Source organism: Serinus canaria, chromosome 1A (genome assembly GCF_022539315.1).
Source record: "Serinus canaria isolate serCan28SL12 chromosome 1A, serCan2020, whole genome shotgun sequence".
Taxonomy (NCBI): domain Eukaryota; kingdom Metazoa; phylum Chordata; class Aves; order Passeriformes; family Fringillidae; genus Serinus; species Serinus canaria.
This window is the reverse complement of record NC_066314.1, coordinates 37,208,442-37,226,253: the sequence shown is the minus strand read 5'-3', so window position 1 is coordinate 37,226,253 and position 17,812 is coordinate 37,208,442. Positions and strand designations below refer to the sequence as shown.

The 17,812-nt window shown below is 33.9% G+C and overlaps 1 protein-coding gene across 6 annotated transcripts in view; it reads right to left on the bottom strand.

Annotated features, from left to right (window-relative positions):
* NAV3 (neuron navigator 3) overlaps positions 1-17,812 on the bottom strand; it is a 512,047-nt gene that overhangs the window by 145,712 nt on the left and 348,523 nt on the right. For all 6 annotated transcript variants that reach the window (XM_050987333.1, XM_050987322.1, XM_030237841.2 and 3 more), the window contains 2 exons: positions 12,017-12,089; positions 8,175-8,352 (listed from right to left, as the gene is read on the bottom strand). In XM_050987333.1, the coding sequence (XP_050843290.1) occupies positions 8,175-8,352; positions 12,017-12,089 (251 nt within the window). The remainder of the gene's footprint in view (positions 1-8,174; positions 8,353-12,016; positions 12,090-17,812) is intronic.

Here is a 17,812-nt window from a genome sequence, read left to right as displayed (position 1 = left end):
ATTTCCAGAAAGTCCACATTCGTAACACATCCTAATATACAGTTTGGATTGCTATAAACATGCATCAGTCAAAAAATTATCACATGGTTAACTGTTTCTATTGACAGTAGTAAAATACATTTGTAAGCATTTTGTTCAGTCTCCCCAGTGACTTTAAAATGGTAAAGAGCTTTATAACATAAAGAAAATACAAAAGATTCTATCAGCAGTTCAGCTATTTTCCCTTAAGTATTTTCAAAACACAAATTCCTGTAAGTCTGGTGAATTAGAAATATAAAAAACCCCTTTTATTTTCACTTCTATTTAATCTATTTTCCACAGGCAATGACTGCCAAACAGTGCTGCCTGGGCTTCTTTGGAATTCATATGGATTTTTATTTTAGAGATTTTTTGGTAAAAAAAGAGACAAAGTCATCTCCTTCACAGCAGCTTCTAACTATAATGTTATTTCATTAACTGACACCTGGAAAATCACCATATGTAGAATATCAAATTTGTTGCACAGTCTGTGAAAACAATAAGATATAATAGATGTAAAAAGGACTGACAGAAGAAAAAAAAGGAATTACAAATATAAAACTATGACTTAAATGAATGTAAAAATGCAAGGAAAAGACTGGGTCACCCATTGGTATGAAGGAATTTATTAAGGAATAAACAGGAACAAAGAAAGAATATTTTGCTTCATAATAGGAGTGCTAATTAAATATGGCTATCCTTGCACTTTACATGTATTGAAATTTCATTTGCCACATACAAATAATTATAGGAAACCTCCAATGTTCAGAAGGTGTCAGAATTAAATTGATGGCAGTTCCTGGAAAGTAATAAATGTATGGAAATTTACATCAGATTTCATTTTCAGAGAATGAGAAGATCTAATGAACCTCAGTAGAATGTGAGGGTAGAGCAACAAAAAATGCCTGAAGGGAAAATAACTTAATTATAAAGCTTCTATTCCTTCAGAAGCAAATATATAAAAGATTGGATTCAAGTGCTACAAGGTTGAATGGAACACTTCCTATTAAATTCTACATGATCTGGATTAGCAACAGTGAAAATTATGGCCAAAGTGCATCAAAACTGACATATAAAAAGTAATGAGTGCCAAGGGTGACACAGGCCAGACAATGAGAATATCAGAAATGTACAAAATGAGAATTTAAACTGATTTAAAACACTCTTTTGAAAACTGTAAGAACAGATAATGAGCAAAGATGATAGTTACATTTTGAACTGCAAACAGCAGAAGAGGCAGGAAAAAATTAATGTTCTTGAATAGAGGTACTTTATAAACAGGTGAACCCAGGGTAACTGCATGCCACAGGTTCCTAAAGAAAGTGTTCAGACATAAATCAGGTGCTTTGCAAGGAGAAAAAACTGTGCAACAAACAAGGGGAGATACCAGTAAGTGAAAGACAAGTTTGAAGGATCCAGCCCACAGAAATAGCTAAGAAGGTAAAAGATTCAAGCAGTTTATGATGGACTGGTGGGGAAATGGTCAATAGAGGATGAACAGTTTAAAAAAATCTGAAATGCTATTGAGAGACTAAAAATGCTTTTTAATTTACATTTTTTATTTTCTCTCTAAGCATGCAATAGTCAGTTAGAGTGGTGTATTATAACTATAGAAAAGAAGCTGAATGTCACTTTGAAACACCCTTTCCCCCGTTATTTTAAGCTGAAGAAATGTTATTAGATATCTTCTTAAAGAGGATGGGTTACATGGAAGATGTATGTGAAAAATACCTTCTTACTAATGCTTTGTTCTATCTTTTCTGTGTGAGGGTTATTGGACAGGCTTGTCATTTGCCACTGAGACACACTAAATGCTTTGTTTGCTTGGGCTTCAGGACAAATATGATGAAAGAACTTCCTTTCCGAAGTTTCTGTGATTTGGAACCTTGAGGGCTGTAATGATTGCATCTTTGGGGAGCAGAACAAAATGGAGCCACAGCTGATTTGCAAGGTAAAATAAAAGGTTAAAATAAAACTAAATACCTAAAGGACAGCTTCCTGCAGATCCTGGAACAATCACACAAAGCAGCTCATTCTGCATTATCTCCCAGACATATAAAAATACATCAAATTAGATTAATAGCACTTAGACCCTTACTAGCAAAAAGAGAACAGAAAGAAGAACTAAGTATTTTTTAAATTTTTCTTCTCTTCAGAATCAGTGATTCGGTAATGATTCCACAGTGGGAAAAGCAGGAACTACCTGCCACTTTCCTTTCAGCAAAACCAAGTGACTAGCAAAGGCATGAGCTCAGGACAGCCAAGGGACTTGTTTCATCCCTTTCCTATATATTAACCAAGAAACACACACAGCTATGTACATCTTCCATTTTCCAGCCTATGTCAGTGCAACACACTTGGTGTAGACTGCTGTAACCATATTTTAAACCTTCAGAACATTAATATTTTTTTAACCTTAATTAATATTTAAATGAAGGCCTTTTTCTAAACAGAGTGATGTAATCAAGATTGCTATGCAGATTCCCACTATTCTGACATGGATCTATTTCAATTCATAACCAGAAGCACTACATTTTCATTACTGTAAATGAATTTCTTCTCTAGTACTTCTGAGCAGCAAGCAACATGAAACCCTGTTCCTTGCAGTAGTTATATATGCAACTGCCTGCAGAAATCAGCTACCTAACTTTGTTTATATGCTCAGGAAAACCAGGGTGCACTTTTAATATAACAAATTTAACAAAATCCATCTGGACCTCAAGCTGTGCTCATCATTCCTGTACATGATAAAATAGTTTGTCCGTCTAGGGGAATTTTTCTGACAGCTTACTGCAACCAGTTACTGTCTAATATGTAAATGAGACAGAACTTCTTTCATCCACATGTGTTTTCTCTTAGTGTCTGGGTGGTTGAAAGATCATCACTGTAGATGTTTTGCTCTGATAATGGAATCCACTAGCAAAGCAAAGCATAAAAATATAATGTAGCCATTGTTATCATCTATCAGTACTGACAGATATAAATAAGGCCACCGGCACTGTATTTTTAAAAATAAACCTCAGAGCTGCAATAAACTCATAAGGAAAGAGTGAAGTGCCAACTTCAGATTTCGAAATATTCCATTCCCTCAGTTAGTCATGGAAGAATACAGGAAATTTTAGGGTAAAAACAAATCAGAAATCACATCTAAAACTACTCTTTACCTTTGGTTACTATTTATTTACTGCAGAATTTTTCACTAACAGTCTAATAATTTCAGAGTTTTTATAATTACAAAATTATGATCTTCCATAAAAAAAGTATGCTTTTTGCAAGGCAATTTCACTTACCATGAATCAACTCCCTTCCTTCCTTTTACATTTAATTTGAAATGCTGCTGTTGCCATAGGACTAGATAGGCAAATAATACTCTTTAAGAAGAATCTTGCTTGCCTTCTGTATGCACAACTTTCACAATTCTGACATTGGTCACAAACAGTTTATGTGGGAACAGGAATGTTAAAGTATTGCCACACTGACTGGATTTTGGATAACTTTGAAAGGAGCCTGTGAAAGAAGATTCATTATCCTCCCATGCAAACTTTACACTTAGGAAAGAGAGGTTCCTCCAGAAATTGGTTTAATTACATTCCTGTCTGTGTTGTCTCCTGGTCACATGAGGACAAGTAGCCTCCTGCATCAGTCTCCTGAATTCCCCATTACTGCACAAATCTAACCCAGCCAGTCTTGTGATATTCTGATTATAACCTTCCCCCAGGGCTTCTGTTTGTTTACCTTAGCAAAACAACCTGAGTATGAAACCTGTAGAGACCTAATATAATTTGGTGGCTGTTTCAGTTTTTGTTGGCAAAGGGCTCAAACACTGTATAAAGAATCTTGTCTTCAGTGGCACGTGGAAATGTTCAGACACAGTAATGATCACAGACATTGCTCATTACTGAGGACATCATAACCTGGAAATGGGGATGAGTACCATCACCACTACCATCACCACCATCATCACCAGCAGGACTAGTCTTTTAAATTAGGAGAGTGAGATGCTAGCCCTGCACATACAAAGACAAAACTTTCTTGGTCTTCAGTAACCTCTGTTATCTGTCCATTTTCAGTGTGACTTCTCAGAAGAATTTTCGTTCTCCCATGTATAATCTGTATTTCTCTTGGAAAAAGAAAAGGGCATGACCTTCTCTTATTTGTTTACTAAAGAAAACACAACAGCTTTTTACCTCCTAGGAAATAAAGTTGACATTACACAATATGCTTAGTATACATTAGCTGGAAGCAATGAAGAAGATAACTTTTCTTATAGAATATTGTAACCTAAAATAACCTCAGTTATTAATATAAACTAAGATATAGTTTCAAATACTTAAAGTACAACATGAAATGTGACTGATTACTGAAGATTTAAGAAAATGTATAAAGTCTATAAGAAGCACCCACCTTTTTCATTGTATATATTTTGCTTTTGCTTACATGTAGGTGCACATACAAACACATGGATATCAAAAGACATCTTTATTTCTCAGGTCAATATGCAAAGTAAATATGTGTGAGTCTTCCAGTAAAATAAAGTACCCATGGTGTAAGAAGATGGTTTTCACAATTCCCCTGAAAATTTACTCAAATTAAGCTTGAAGCATTTAGCCATTATTGAAAAAATACAAATGTCCCATTCAGGTGTTAGCAGCTACATTGATTATCTGGCTTCAGCCATAATAATAAGATAATTCTTGTTCCTTTCAAAAACAGTTCAATAATTCCTGCAATAACAATTTCTAGGTAATAAAAGACCACAGGTCAATTTAATGGAAACTATTTTCTGTTATGTGCATTTGCCAAATATTTTTTCAAAAATACACACCGTAAGGGATTTTCTGCCTTAGGGCTTCTGCATACCAAACTTTTCCATAGTTATGTTACAAATGTTAGAAAACAAAAAGAATTAGGAATTTTTAAAACCATATTCAGAACTGCAAAACTGTAATAAAAAAAGGCATACCTGCACAATAATTGTGTAATAATATATAGCCATAAAGATAAACACTTACTATGAAAGGATAAACCAGCTGGTTTTATCCACAGCACTTCAGAAAAAAAGTAAAATTACTCAATTTTTGCTTGACAGCAGTTAGATTATCAATTGAGTTAATTTCATATGGACAGCAAGAAGAATGTACTGTAATATATAGTTCAGATTTTATCCCCTTCCAAAATTCTCCATACAGTGAAATGTGTAGGTTTCAGTATCTGTATGAAACTACTTTTTGCCAAAAATATCTAAAGATCTTAAGTGTCCCATAGAGCAGTCATGTGAGTTCCTAAGGACCTTCTAAATCATGAGCTTCCCCCAGCTCAGTTACCTTGGTTGCATTTCTAATTATTGCTGAGACAATAATTAGATTCCTTACATGAAAAGAATCACAGAAATCCATTTGAGGAATTATGTAAGCTACCTGTCCACATTACAGACAGCAAAAAGTGAGCAAGAGGCAAGATGGATCTCACCAAAGTAATCTTTTCCTTCTTAATTCATATTTTGGCTTCTTTCTAAAAAGAAGTTTTTATTTACTCATTAGCATCTTTAAACTAGAAAGGTGTTTGGAAAATATTTTTAATTAATATTTCAAAATATTTATTTTATTAGGAAAAAATAAATTGAAATAAATGGCTGCTTTGAAAAGAAATGTTGGTAAGTCCACCAGAGAGAATTCACATCAGTGTATGTTTATATATGCTCATCTATTAGTGGAAAACTTGTTTTCACATGTAGTCATTTTTCTTAGGAAAGGAAATATTATTTTATGATAATTTATTTATATTACTTTAAAATTTACAAATAAAAAAAGAAAATTAGTATTAAAAAATTGTATTTCTGTTTATTTCTAAGTTCCAGGGCTCCTTGTTTTGCTAGCAGCTCATATTATACTAGATGTATTTAAATTTATAGTAGAAGATAGAAAATTTTCATATAGGAGAAATTTTTTGGTAGGCACCTTTCTTTATCCTTAAAGACCTACATGAAAAATATATGGATAGAAGAAACCATACTCCCTTAGGCAATACAGACATTACGGTAACAAGCATCAAACTTCTCTGCATGTGAAAGCAAATAGAAAAGAATTTGCTTTCAATTTACAGATAAGAAATAAGAAAGATGTCATCAATCTTGGTCTGGTAATTTTTTACATAGAAATATTTTACATCTGAAACCTAGCTATGAACAGGAATTTAATCAAAGAATTAAATTATTTTAAACTCCTAGATTAAAGTGGAAGGTTTAAAGCACACTGATAGAAGCTGAAATTTTTTTACACCAGGCTTAGATGTCACTATACAAAATCAAAAATGTGTAGCATCTGGGACATGGAATAATTTCCCTTCTTCTTAATGAAGCACGTTTTAACATAGCAAAATAGAAGAGGATAAAAAAGTGCAGAAGGAACATGAGATCTCAAGGAATTATAATGGGAAGCTTAATAAAAGATTCAGCATCTCTTTGCCTACCATGTGGAATCACCACCATCCAAACAGTAAAAAACCTGCTTTATCCAGGCTTTTTTGGGCAAACTCTTGCAATAGTCATGATGTACAAAGAACACTGTAATTTTTTTTTTTATTATTAAAAAATCACCATGGATAAATTATAAAATCAGGAAATGTTTCAGTTCTTTCACTTAATAAAACCAAAAAACAGTAACCAAAGGTATTTATAGGAAGCTGGCTAAGTTCTTAATTCCCCTGATTAAAGCTGTGAGCACTTAATTCCTGAATAACAATAAGTTATTGTCTCTTATGCAGTATTAAATATCCTCCAAAAAGCAGAAATTCAGGTTTGGAAAATGCTGAGAATGGTCAGACTCTTCTGGGACCCCACCATAATTTCCTAGATTACATGTTAACAGTATACTTCACAGGGAAAACCTTCAGAGACATTAATTTTCAGTAGAAGAGAAAATAAAAGCACTTCACTTCATAATGCAGCAGCCAAACACATGGATCTTAATTTTTGCATCAAATGAGGTAATTAACATGTTATTAGCAACACTTCCCTCCAAAACATATTTTTAAAACACTTCTAGTTCCAAGATACAGATTTCTATCAGGATGAAGTGTCTTGGTCCATCGAAGAAGAAATATGTTGATTATATATATTGTTATTATATACATTGTATACAATGTATATATTATATACATTGCATAAAGTGTAATTTATATATCAATGGAATTAAGAACCAGAATCTCAATATATTAGTCTGATACTTTTAATCCAATCTAGATCATTGACTTACCACACTCGCAACATGCAGTTGTTCAGTAAGGCCACAAAAGTGTTTTGAACAAGGTTATAAAATATGGAACAAGCACTGAACCCAAAAAGCAACAGACAAAACTCTTCATGAAGATTCACAGTTGACTTTTTTTTAAACTTTCTCAATAAAATATACATTGTTAATATTCTTCCCAGTGAACCAGATATTTCTGTTTCAAGCTCATTCTTCTATAGTGGCCTTCAAGCAACTACCTTCAAAAATGTTTTCAGATACAGTCAGAAAGCAACGTAATTCAACAATTATTGGGTACCAATGAGTGCTTTGTTTTCTTAAAACTTAATAAAAACTGCCCTCTTAAAAGAAATAACTAGATTTAGACTGTTTCTTTTCCCTTGTACAAACCATTCAAGTAGAAATAGGCCTTCAAAAACGAGAATGTGCAGGGATAAAAATAACACTTTATTTATAACATATAGAATTATATAAATAACACTTTAATAATACTTTCATAATAAATGAAAGTATTAATTGTGCCTTTTCCCCATCTATTTTGTTGATTATTGGAAATTTTTCATTTACATGTGGAACTGGGAATGTGAAGAAAACATGAAAATAACCAGTATACTAGCCACATGGTGTGGTAGCAGTCTCTTACTGTGCAGTGTGCAGAAATATCAATAATAAAGTAAAAGAAAGGCTTACAATTAATTAAAATTGGAACTAAAACTAATTGGTAATGTTCTCTGCTCTTACTCTAACTTTACTCCCAAGAAATGTGAGCTTACCATCAAAAAACACATTGAAACCACTGTGTAAACAGCTAAAAAAATTAAATAGCCTATTTTTTAAACAAAATTTTGTCTTTTTCAAACAGAAAAATGAAAAACCTTTACACCTGAGAAAAATAACTTTTTAACCTACCTTGACTGCATATCTTGGTGTGTTTTAGACTGGCTGATTTCAGCTGGAGTTGAAGGGACCTGTTGTTGTAGCTCCACCAAAGACTGGTAGTACTGTTGCTGATGATGTTGCTGCTGTTTGTACCGAGACAAACTGAAAAACAGCCCTAAAATGGCTTTCAAATTTCCATTCCTTATTTCTATTAAAAAAACAAAAGAGAAAAGGAAGTGAAAACACTTGGGTTTTAGACTTCAGTTTTGTAAAAGTCATACTAGAGTATGTCTGTACATACCTATAGCTATACATGTGTATGTCTTACATCTCTTAATTTACCTGTAATATAAGAGGCATTTTAGGTGTCACTGATAGTATATTTTTTACTATAACTTATGGGTTTTTATGTGTCAGTGTTGCAATAAACATCTGTCTCTACAATGTCTTCATGATGAGCCATTTGCATGGTCATAAACATGAGTATATCCAACCTTAAATCAGACATATTTCTGAAATGTCCTGTCCCAACAAAGTACAAATATTCTAATTAAGGAAAAGCTCATTCAGAAAAATCTGAATTCTTTCTAGTCTTAAATATACATCCCTTCAAACCTCATCCCTTTAAATTACTCTTTTTGCTTTTGGAGCAAATTCTGTGCACATTGGTAATGAACAGTGAGTTCTGGAAAAATCAAAAAGATTGCATAGCAATGGTTCTTGTTAGTGAGCACCTATCCATTCATACAGATGTGTGCAGGAAACTTGAGAGAAGAAAATAAATGGAAGGTTGTTTTTAAGAAAGGTCACTGTAATGCTCATGATCACATCTTTGAACTTTCACATGACATAATTTTGTATCTTTCTATTTTACACTGCTATTACTGATAATGAAAACAAAACCTGCACAGCCTTGATGAGGCTAAACAGCTACCTGAATACAATTCTGGTGAACCCCAGTAGCATCCCTGTGACTCCCATTACTTTTTTAGCTTTTTCCCAGCCTGAGATGAAGATTTTACAAGGATGTTGTCATTCTTTGCTGATAAAGGATCTCAGCGTCAAAAAGAAACCTCAGAAGACTTTAATGAAATTATCTGCAGCATGTAGGTCTGTTCATAACCTCATAATTAATTTTCTTTGGCACTGGCCACCTTGGGAAAGGTTTTTATTAGACCTATGGACTTGCAACCTGACATGCAATGCCACAACCTTCCTGCCTTCCCTGCAAATCAAAATGCTGAACTGTGTGTGCTGCACAGCTTTCCTAGGCAAATTTTCAAGTGGAACTTATAAAATATTACTGTCATTTTCATGTCTCTTAAACCATATTAATTTTCTTTCAATAGGATTAGGTGAAATGTTAATACATATACTAATAAACACTGCAGCTTTTATGCTCATAACCTGTTATTCAAAAGGAAACCAAAAACTGGAAGATACTTTTCAAGATGCAAATTTGTTCCAAGCAGCCATACTTATTTATCTCCTCTGTGAAGATGCTGCAGGATCTTTGATTAGCAATGAGACCACGAGAGATATGTAGAACTTTCCCAGAACTAGTAAACTTTTTAGGCAATATGACTTTTGCAGTCATGTTGGTTTCAAGGAAGATCATTGTCAAGGAATACAGAAAATTTGTATTTAAAATTATCCTAAGTACACCCTCAAAATAACCATATAACTATCCATTTTAAGTGGCTCTGATTTGAGAACACTGCCAGTACATGACACCAGTTTATTTATTCTAATAAATTTGCATCACTTGGTGCTCAGAAGAAGAATCCTTTGTTAAATCTCACTCAACATTTTTCAATCTTAACATTTTGTGTTAATATTTTCGTTACTATCTTTAGGGAAGGATGATATCAGTAACTTTTTCTTTCCTAATTTTAATAGACTTATAGTTAGAATGTTTCTCACAAGCAAAAAATCCAGAAACTTTTAATGTGTACTAAACATATACTAGGAAAAGGAGGAGATTGTTTTTCTTTGTAGCAACAGGATAATTATTTATCAACTGGGCTCTCAAGCAGATATTTGGCAGCCAAGATTTGAAAATTACTTTTTTCTAGACCTCTTTGTTCAATTGTCAAAATGAGGTCATGAACTGGTTGTGAGATCTTCCAAACTTGTTAAGCTAATGGTTTATTGTTCCACAACCTCTCAGATCAAAAACAAATGACCCAGTAGTAATAAGATGCGTTTAACAAAGCTTATTACAAGAAACTCAATTTCTTCTCCCCCTAAAAAACTGTAATACTCAGGATTACACACAGTAAAAATGGTATATTTAAGGAAATCACACCTCTGCAGTACTTTGAAGAGTATCATTATGAAGATAGTGGTGGATTTACTCCAGATTCATGACCAACTATGTAACAGCAGAATTCATTTTAATCTTACTTCAGCATTAAATGTTAAAATTTTATTTTGAAGAATAAAGAGCATTTTAAATCATAATCCTTGGACTTAGTCCTATGTGGTAGCATTGCTTTTAGTAGTATGTGAATTTAAAGCCACACAATTGAGGCATATATCCTATGAAAAATATTTTCCAAAGCAAAGCAAAAGTAGGAATAAAGGCACTGCAGAATGCAGGAAGATTCAGATTTTAAAAAGTACAGAAAATGTATCACATACCATGTCAATGCACTAAAAAATGATGAGTATCCTCATAAAATAAATTCATGCTATTCACACCATTAATTCATACTTGATATCAAAATAAAACTAGGGTGCTCTAGAAATTCTGGTTCTAAATAGCTTTGAGGGGAATGAGAGCATGCAAACTTTCAGTATTCTCTGGCAACAGGACATCTACAAGTGGACACAAAGGTTCTCCTAAATCACTTGGGAGCTTTTCACAATTTGACAATCAAGGTGAATAGACAGTACATATCATGTCTGTGTTGCATGTTTAAAATCCTAGATAGTTTCAGACGGCAAAAGACAACAATTCTGAGTTAATTTAAAAATAAAATAGTGGTTAGCATTTTTTCTCCAAGAATCTTTTAGAATTCAACTGAAATTACCATCTCTGGAAAAAAAAAAAAAAAAATTCCTTCCAGCTTTTAGTTGTGCTATGAGCAAAATAAAAATACAGGGGTGCATCTCTGGACCTGTTACCTTCAGGTGCCATAGAGGTCAAAGGGATTTTGAAGGTGTGCAGCACCTTGCAGAACTGCTTAATTTGCACCAGGACAAAGACATATTCATTTTATTAATTCACTTGCCTCTTACATAAACAAAGCAATAGTATGTAATAATTAAGACAACTGGTATTTTAATGGTTTTTATTTATTATATTTATTAATCTAGTTGCAACGACATTAGGCAATCATTTAAGGTGACTAATACAGCAGAATAATTGAAGCAGCAAAAACATTCACTCTTTGACTTAATAGGAGACATCAAAGGAATACTATAATTTTCAGACTCATCTGGACAGCATTACTACTAACAATAAATTTGCTGAAACAAATAGTCTTCCCTGGGTTTATTTAACTGAGCAAGATTCTTATGTTCTTGTTTGCTGTTTTGAATCAAATATATGAACAAGTTAAAAAAAAACAAAGTATGCTTGGGAAGTTCTGTGCCTATCTAATATTTTGGAGATAACATTAAAAGATTAATACCGTTGAAAAACTGTTGGTTTAAAACATTGTCTCAAGCTTCATGAACATTGCATTTCTTGGTTGAATTTCAAGGGAAAATTAAAAGGAAACTCTCTCACTTGTTATCATTAATCTATATTTGCATGCTGTTCAAGACAGCTGGAGCTCGGTATTTAGGTGCAAGTGATTTGTGTTAAGAAATTCAGCTTTCAGATTAAAATTTTGTTATTTGTTCTGATGATTTGTTTCTCTTACCTTCTGCAGAAAGACCTTGGACATTTACGCCTCTGGCTGCCAGAAAGCTAAGGCAGACATCAACATTCTCAATCTGCAACATGAATAGAAATAACAAGCAGGATAAGACTATTTTACAAACACTGAAATGTTGGGAGAGGGGAAGAAAAAAAACCAACAAAAAAAAACCCTGCTCAGGAATGAATACTTTACATTCATTGCATACTACAGCTCTTTATCAAAGTTTAGCAAGAATGATTACTGCTAATTGGGGAATCGAGATAAAGCTTCCATTGTCTGCTTTGGTGCTTAAAAACAATTCACAAATGCCCAATCCAGAATGGCATGCTGGCAACTCAGCAACCCACCTAGTTAACATAAAACTGGATTTTGTATGCTACAAACAAGCAGCAGTGAAAGCACCCATAGAGAACTGGACACTGAATATATGCCTGCAGATGTGAGCAGCTTAATTTACTAAAAATGTAAGCAAAAACAGTGTAAGCAAAAGTACTTGCTTGGGATGATGTGGGATTCTGTGAAAATGATATCACTCTCTTTAGTGGTTGTTCCTCTAATTTCTTTCCCTCAAAAAATACAATAAATAAATTTAATTTATTTATTGCTTATGCTCCTCAGAAGAGTTTTTGCTTAGTGAAGAACGTGGTGCTGCCTTCTCTTGGTGATTCAGAAGAAATCTACAGCTACCACAGAGAGCTTTAGGTACAAAAGTGTATCCTTTTAGGCTACTGATCAATAAAAGAATAGAACTTTTGCCTCTAAAATGAATAATCACAGAATCAGACTGCTTTCATGTGTCTAATAGATGATGGAGACAGGGTGCTCCAAAATGTTCTTGAGTCACCATCCTCAGCTGATTACCCCAGTTCTTTCAGGACCTCTGAAGGAATAATCAGCCATAAACATAAAAACTACTGTCTTTGTCGATAAATATGCTGATAGGAAAACAGAAAAAATAAGTATTGAGAGGTGTTATGTTTCAAGTGGCTTCAACAGGTTTGATTTTAAAATACTATTTTAGGTTGATGCACTTATTTCAAGGCAATTAGGACCACAAAAATAAAACAAAATTTGAACAATATATTTTAAATGCCAATTATCACTGGAGAATTTTATAATAAAGTAAAGAATATTCAACATTAAAAACATAAAGTTGCAGTAACTCAAGTCCATGCAGTTATTTTATTTGAATGGTTAGACATTTTACAAAGTCTCATGTCAATGATTTTCAACCATCAAAACAGAAGGGGTATATTCACTCCTTGAAAGAAAGCTACTTGGTCCTTGGCAGTATCTTTTCTCACCTAGGAAAGTCTTTAATGACTGTCATCTTTCTATATTGGAGTTCTGCCATTGTTCTCTGGAAATGGCAGTAGCTAATAGGATATAAATATTCTTTTTTTACTACTGACCCTAGAAATATGTATGACAAGTCTACAGAATGTCTTGATCCATGGGTATAAATGTAAAAATTTGTAAATACCTGAAAAATATTCAGATTTGCTCTTCAAGGACAATAAAGGTCAATACACTATTAAACACATTTTTAGAAGTCTTTTGAAACCTTGATTTCAAGGGCATAGTAACATTTACAGTGAATGATAAACAATTTTTTTACTGAGTCAATTACAAAAGAAAACCAAAACTTGAAGTCTGCAATTAAATTAATGAAATTTACAAAAAATTTGGGGTCCACCATAAAGTTTTCATAAATCAGTTTATGGTGGGTGTCACCAATTTGCACAGCTTAGAATATGGAATAACCATCCTAAAATCAATGGGATTACTCCAGCTCTGGTCCAGCACAGCAACCCAGGCATTAACTGTCATTTTCTTAAATGTTTATGTAGTTTTACACCACAAAAAAAACCCCAAATTACCTAGGTAATTTTGTTAATACATAGAGACGTGACACAGCTAAATCAGTTGCAAGCTGGCAGTGGTTAAAATAGGAAGATCTGATTCTTCCTCACCTCCTCTTCCTCCCAGATGTGAGGGCCCTGCTGCTGCTGGGCTTCAGTGCTTCTCAGCGGGCACCAGGAGCTGGCTCTGTGCAGGGAACTCACCCAGCAAAAAGGCAAAGGGATTTCAGTCATTCCAGTTTCCCGTGCAGGCAGAGAAGCACAGGAGCCAGCAGAGGGGAGGGCGTGTCCCAGCCTGGGTAAAGCGTGGCTTGGGAGAGGAAAGGGGAGGTGGGAAGGAGGGACAAGGTGGATGGTGCCACTCCTGGTGGCAGTGGCAAGGCACTGGGCTGGCTCAGCCCTGACGTTCAACCAAACACCTGAATCCATTGGGAAAATTGTGCACATGAAGAGAATATTTCTACTCAACCTTTAAATAATGTCAACTACGTAAGAAAAAACATTGAATGGAAATTCCTGTGCTCTGAAAAATTGAAAAGAAATGAAGATTTGGTGGGCTATTAGCTGCATAACTCATTGTTTCTTTGGACTTTCAAATCAACCATAATGCAGTATCAATTGCTTTAAAGATGGGAAATTCTGCTCTGTAAGTACTAGAAGCCAAAGGGAGGGGAAAAAAAAAATCACTACATTACACCAGTAGCATCCATCTTGAAATAACTGGAATAATATTTCCTAACAAATATTCTATTTTAATCAAGTAATTTTTGATAATTACTTGATTAAACTAAAATATGTGTCAGGAAATATTATTCCAGGACATGTTCCCTCTGCAGTAGTTCAGGAGACCACAGATATGACAAAATCTCCGTTCACTGGAGAATATTTAAGCCCTAATGCAAAAACATCTCAATATCTATCTGCAATACCAAATAATAGTGAATAATAAGCCTACTACCTAAGCCTTCATATACATTTAGTGAATAATATCCTATAGAAACAGCACCTGGTTAATTTACGTGTTTACTTTTACAGCATGTGTCTTTGAAGTCATGTTTCTTAAACTCAGAAAAAAATGCATCATTACCACTAGCACCAATGACTCAGTATGCTGCAGAACTACAAAGCAAATTCTGTTTGGCTTCAGAGTTCACCAAGAGAAGTGTAACAGAAGCCCTGAGTCCAAAGTCACCCCTTTGGTAGGGGTGAATGAAGCAACAGCAGTGGCCAACTTTCAGACAATAGACTGGGGTTGCACTGTTACCCTTATAATAAAGTCTTGTTTTGACTTGTGAATTGAGCAAGTTTGGTGTGGCAACTCACAGGCCCAGAATATCCTGAAAATGTCAGAAAACAACTCTTGCAGTCAGTTCTCTGATAATAACTGCAGTTACTGTACAACTCTCAGAAACTCTTAGGGGATTCAATGAGACATGCATTAATACATTTTTGGGTTATTTTCACTTTCTTTCCACTCTAGTCTAGAAAACGTTAGCCTTAAAATTGTCCCATTTTGAAGCTCTCAGTATGTCTCTAAATATTGCTTTAATTACCTACTTCTTGCCCTGGAAAACCACAGTTATTCTTTGAACTCAAACCCAAGCAGCCCCAAACACTTTTTCTCCAAACTCACTCACAGATGAGAGTAATTTTGCAATTACAAAAGTTCCAAGAGATTTCAAGCAGCTTCCATTCCTCAGTACTGTTTCAATCAAGAGTGGTTTAAATTCCTGAAGTCCGTGTTTATATAAGTAGTTGTTCACTGGGATAAACTCCTCCTAGAGCTGACACTGTGTGTGTAGAATTGTGCTGCTCATATATCTCTGGTTGAAGATTTTGTGGTGTAACACAACACAGACACCAGACAAATTTTGTACCTTACATATGACCACAATTCTGTAGTGAATTTTGCTTGCAAAAAGAACTAGCTTATAGCAGAGATTGTGTTTATCATTATAGTGAGTTGCATCATGAGAACTACAAGGTACTAGAGCAGATGATATTTCTCATTAGAGTACAGAATTCAGGATATATAGATTGACTCCAAATCTTACATATCACTACAGAGAAGAGTCTCAAATTTGCAAATCTGTTTGTACAGGTACATGTTGCCAAGATCAAACTGTTGCTGCTGATATAGTTATCTATCACTCTCAATCCATGATTTTTTTTTCCCAAGGCACTTATTTTTTATTAAAGATTCCAAAGAGTGGAATAAATGTAGCACATTTAATAACAGAACTTCAATACTAAAAACTTTAACAACTATAAATACGTTAAATAATTAACAAAGTAATAAACCTTCATTGCCATGTAGATATTTGCCACTTAGCTATTCAATTAACCATGCTGAAAGTCAATCAGCACTACATGAAATTGCTTTTCAGAGGCAACAAAAACCTAATTTGGAAACATAATCACGTCCTTATCAAAACTCCAGCATTGTGGGTAAAGATATACTTGGCGAAGATTATGATAATTTAGGAATTAATTTGTGGGTATCATGAGGTAAATAACTATTTGATACTTTTTTTTATTTAAGCTGATAGGTTATGCTTACAATATATTAAGCTTTCTTTATAAATCTGATCCTTTTGGTGGTATTCTTACACATAGCATCATGAAAAAAGCACCTCTCCAATATATTTTTACACTGATATATAAGGGGATACAGTTCATATGATAGTGTAGAAATAAAGAGAAATGTCACAGCTGTGATAACATTAATAGATTAGGTAGCACACAAAGATACATTGGAAATATGCTGCCACATTTGATATTGTGTAGTTGTGGGTAACCTGCTTTTGAGTGAAAGCTATTTGAAATTTATCATCAGAACTAAATCACTTAATCAGACTGGGGGACTTGCATAGACGTAGTACTTAATAGCCAGCTGACTTACAGGAAGAGCTCATTTGTGGGATGTACTCACCAGTGATTCAGCACATAGAATATGTCTATTTATTCCTATTATTTCTGCTGTTGCCAAGATTAGCTTTCATCTCCTTTGTCCGAAAGACACTTTCTTCACACGCAAAAAAAAATTTAGTTGTGGGATGTTCATAAGACATGTAATTATGACTAACACAGCATTATGTTTCTCTGTGTGTACAAGAAGCTCAAAAAATATCTTGCTTTGACTAACTCTCTCTTTTAAGTTTATGGCACTATAGTCTACAAGAACACATAGACACACAAGTTATTTACTGTTTGCCTACTTTGAGCTGGACTCTTCCTGAAAAATGGAACACCTTTATAAAAACAACAAACTATTATAACCACATAGAGTTTCTATACATACAAGCTCTTAAATGTTCTTGATTATTTTGGCAGCAAAAGTCAAACAATAATTTCTCTTAGCACTTCATTCAGTGCTATCTTCCACAGTTCTGTGTGTGTGTTTTGACATTCTGATTCGTGACCCAGCTTCCAGATAAAATTTGGCAAAGGATTTTCCCTGTAGAAGTTTTGTAATGTTGCTGATGGTTGATTAAGGACATCCATGGAAATAATATTCTACAGAAATCCAGAGAATCACATACATACTCACTTTCCAGAGAACAGAAACTCCACAAAACTCTTCAGTATTTGATGCATTTTTTTCTTTTTAATTGCAAATAATAAATAGCACTCTTTTGAAATTGATGTTATGGTAGAAGATTGTGTGTGTCACAAGAACTGTATTTCAAATACACTTTACCAGCACGTTTCTTCCTAAATGTCCCCAGAGAACTAACCTGAGTTTAGAGACATACATTTGAATCTTCCTTTTGCATGGATATTCATTACTAATACAATTTGTGGAGGATTTAAATGAATGCAGAATTAGAAAATATATTATTGCTGTTGCACATCTCCTTCTCTTTCAAGTTCTAGAGCACTAATAGAATCAAAATCAAACAAAATTCAGGAGTCACAGCTAGTAACCAGAACT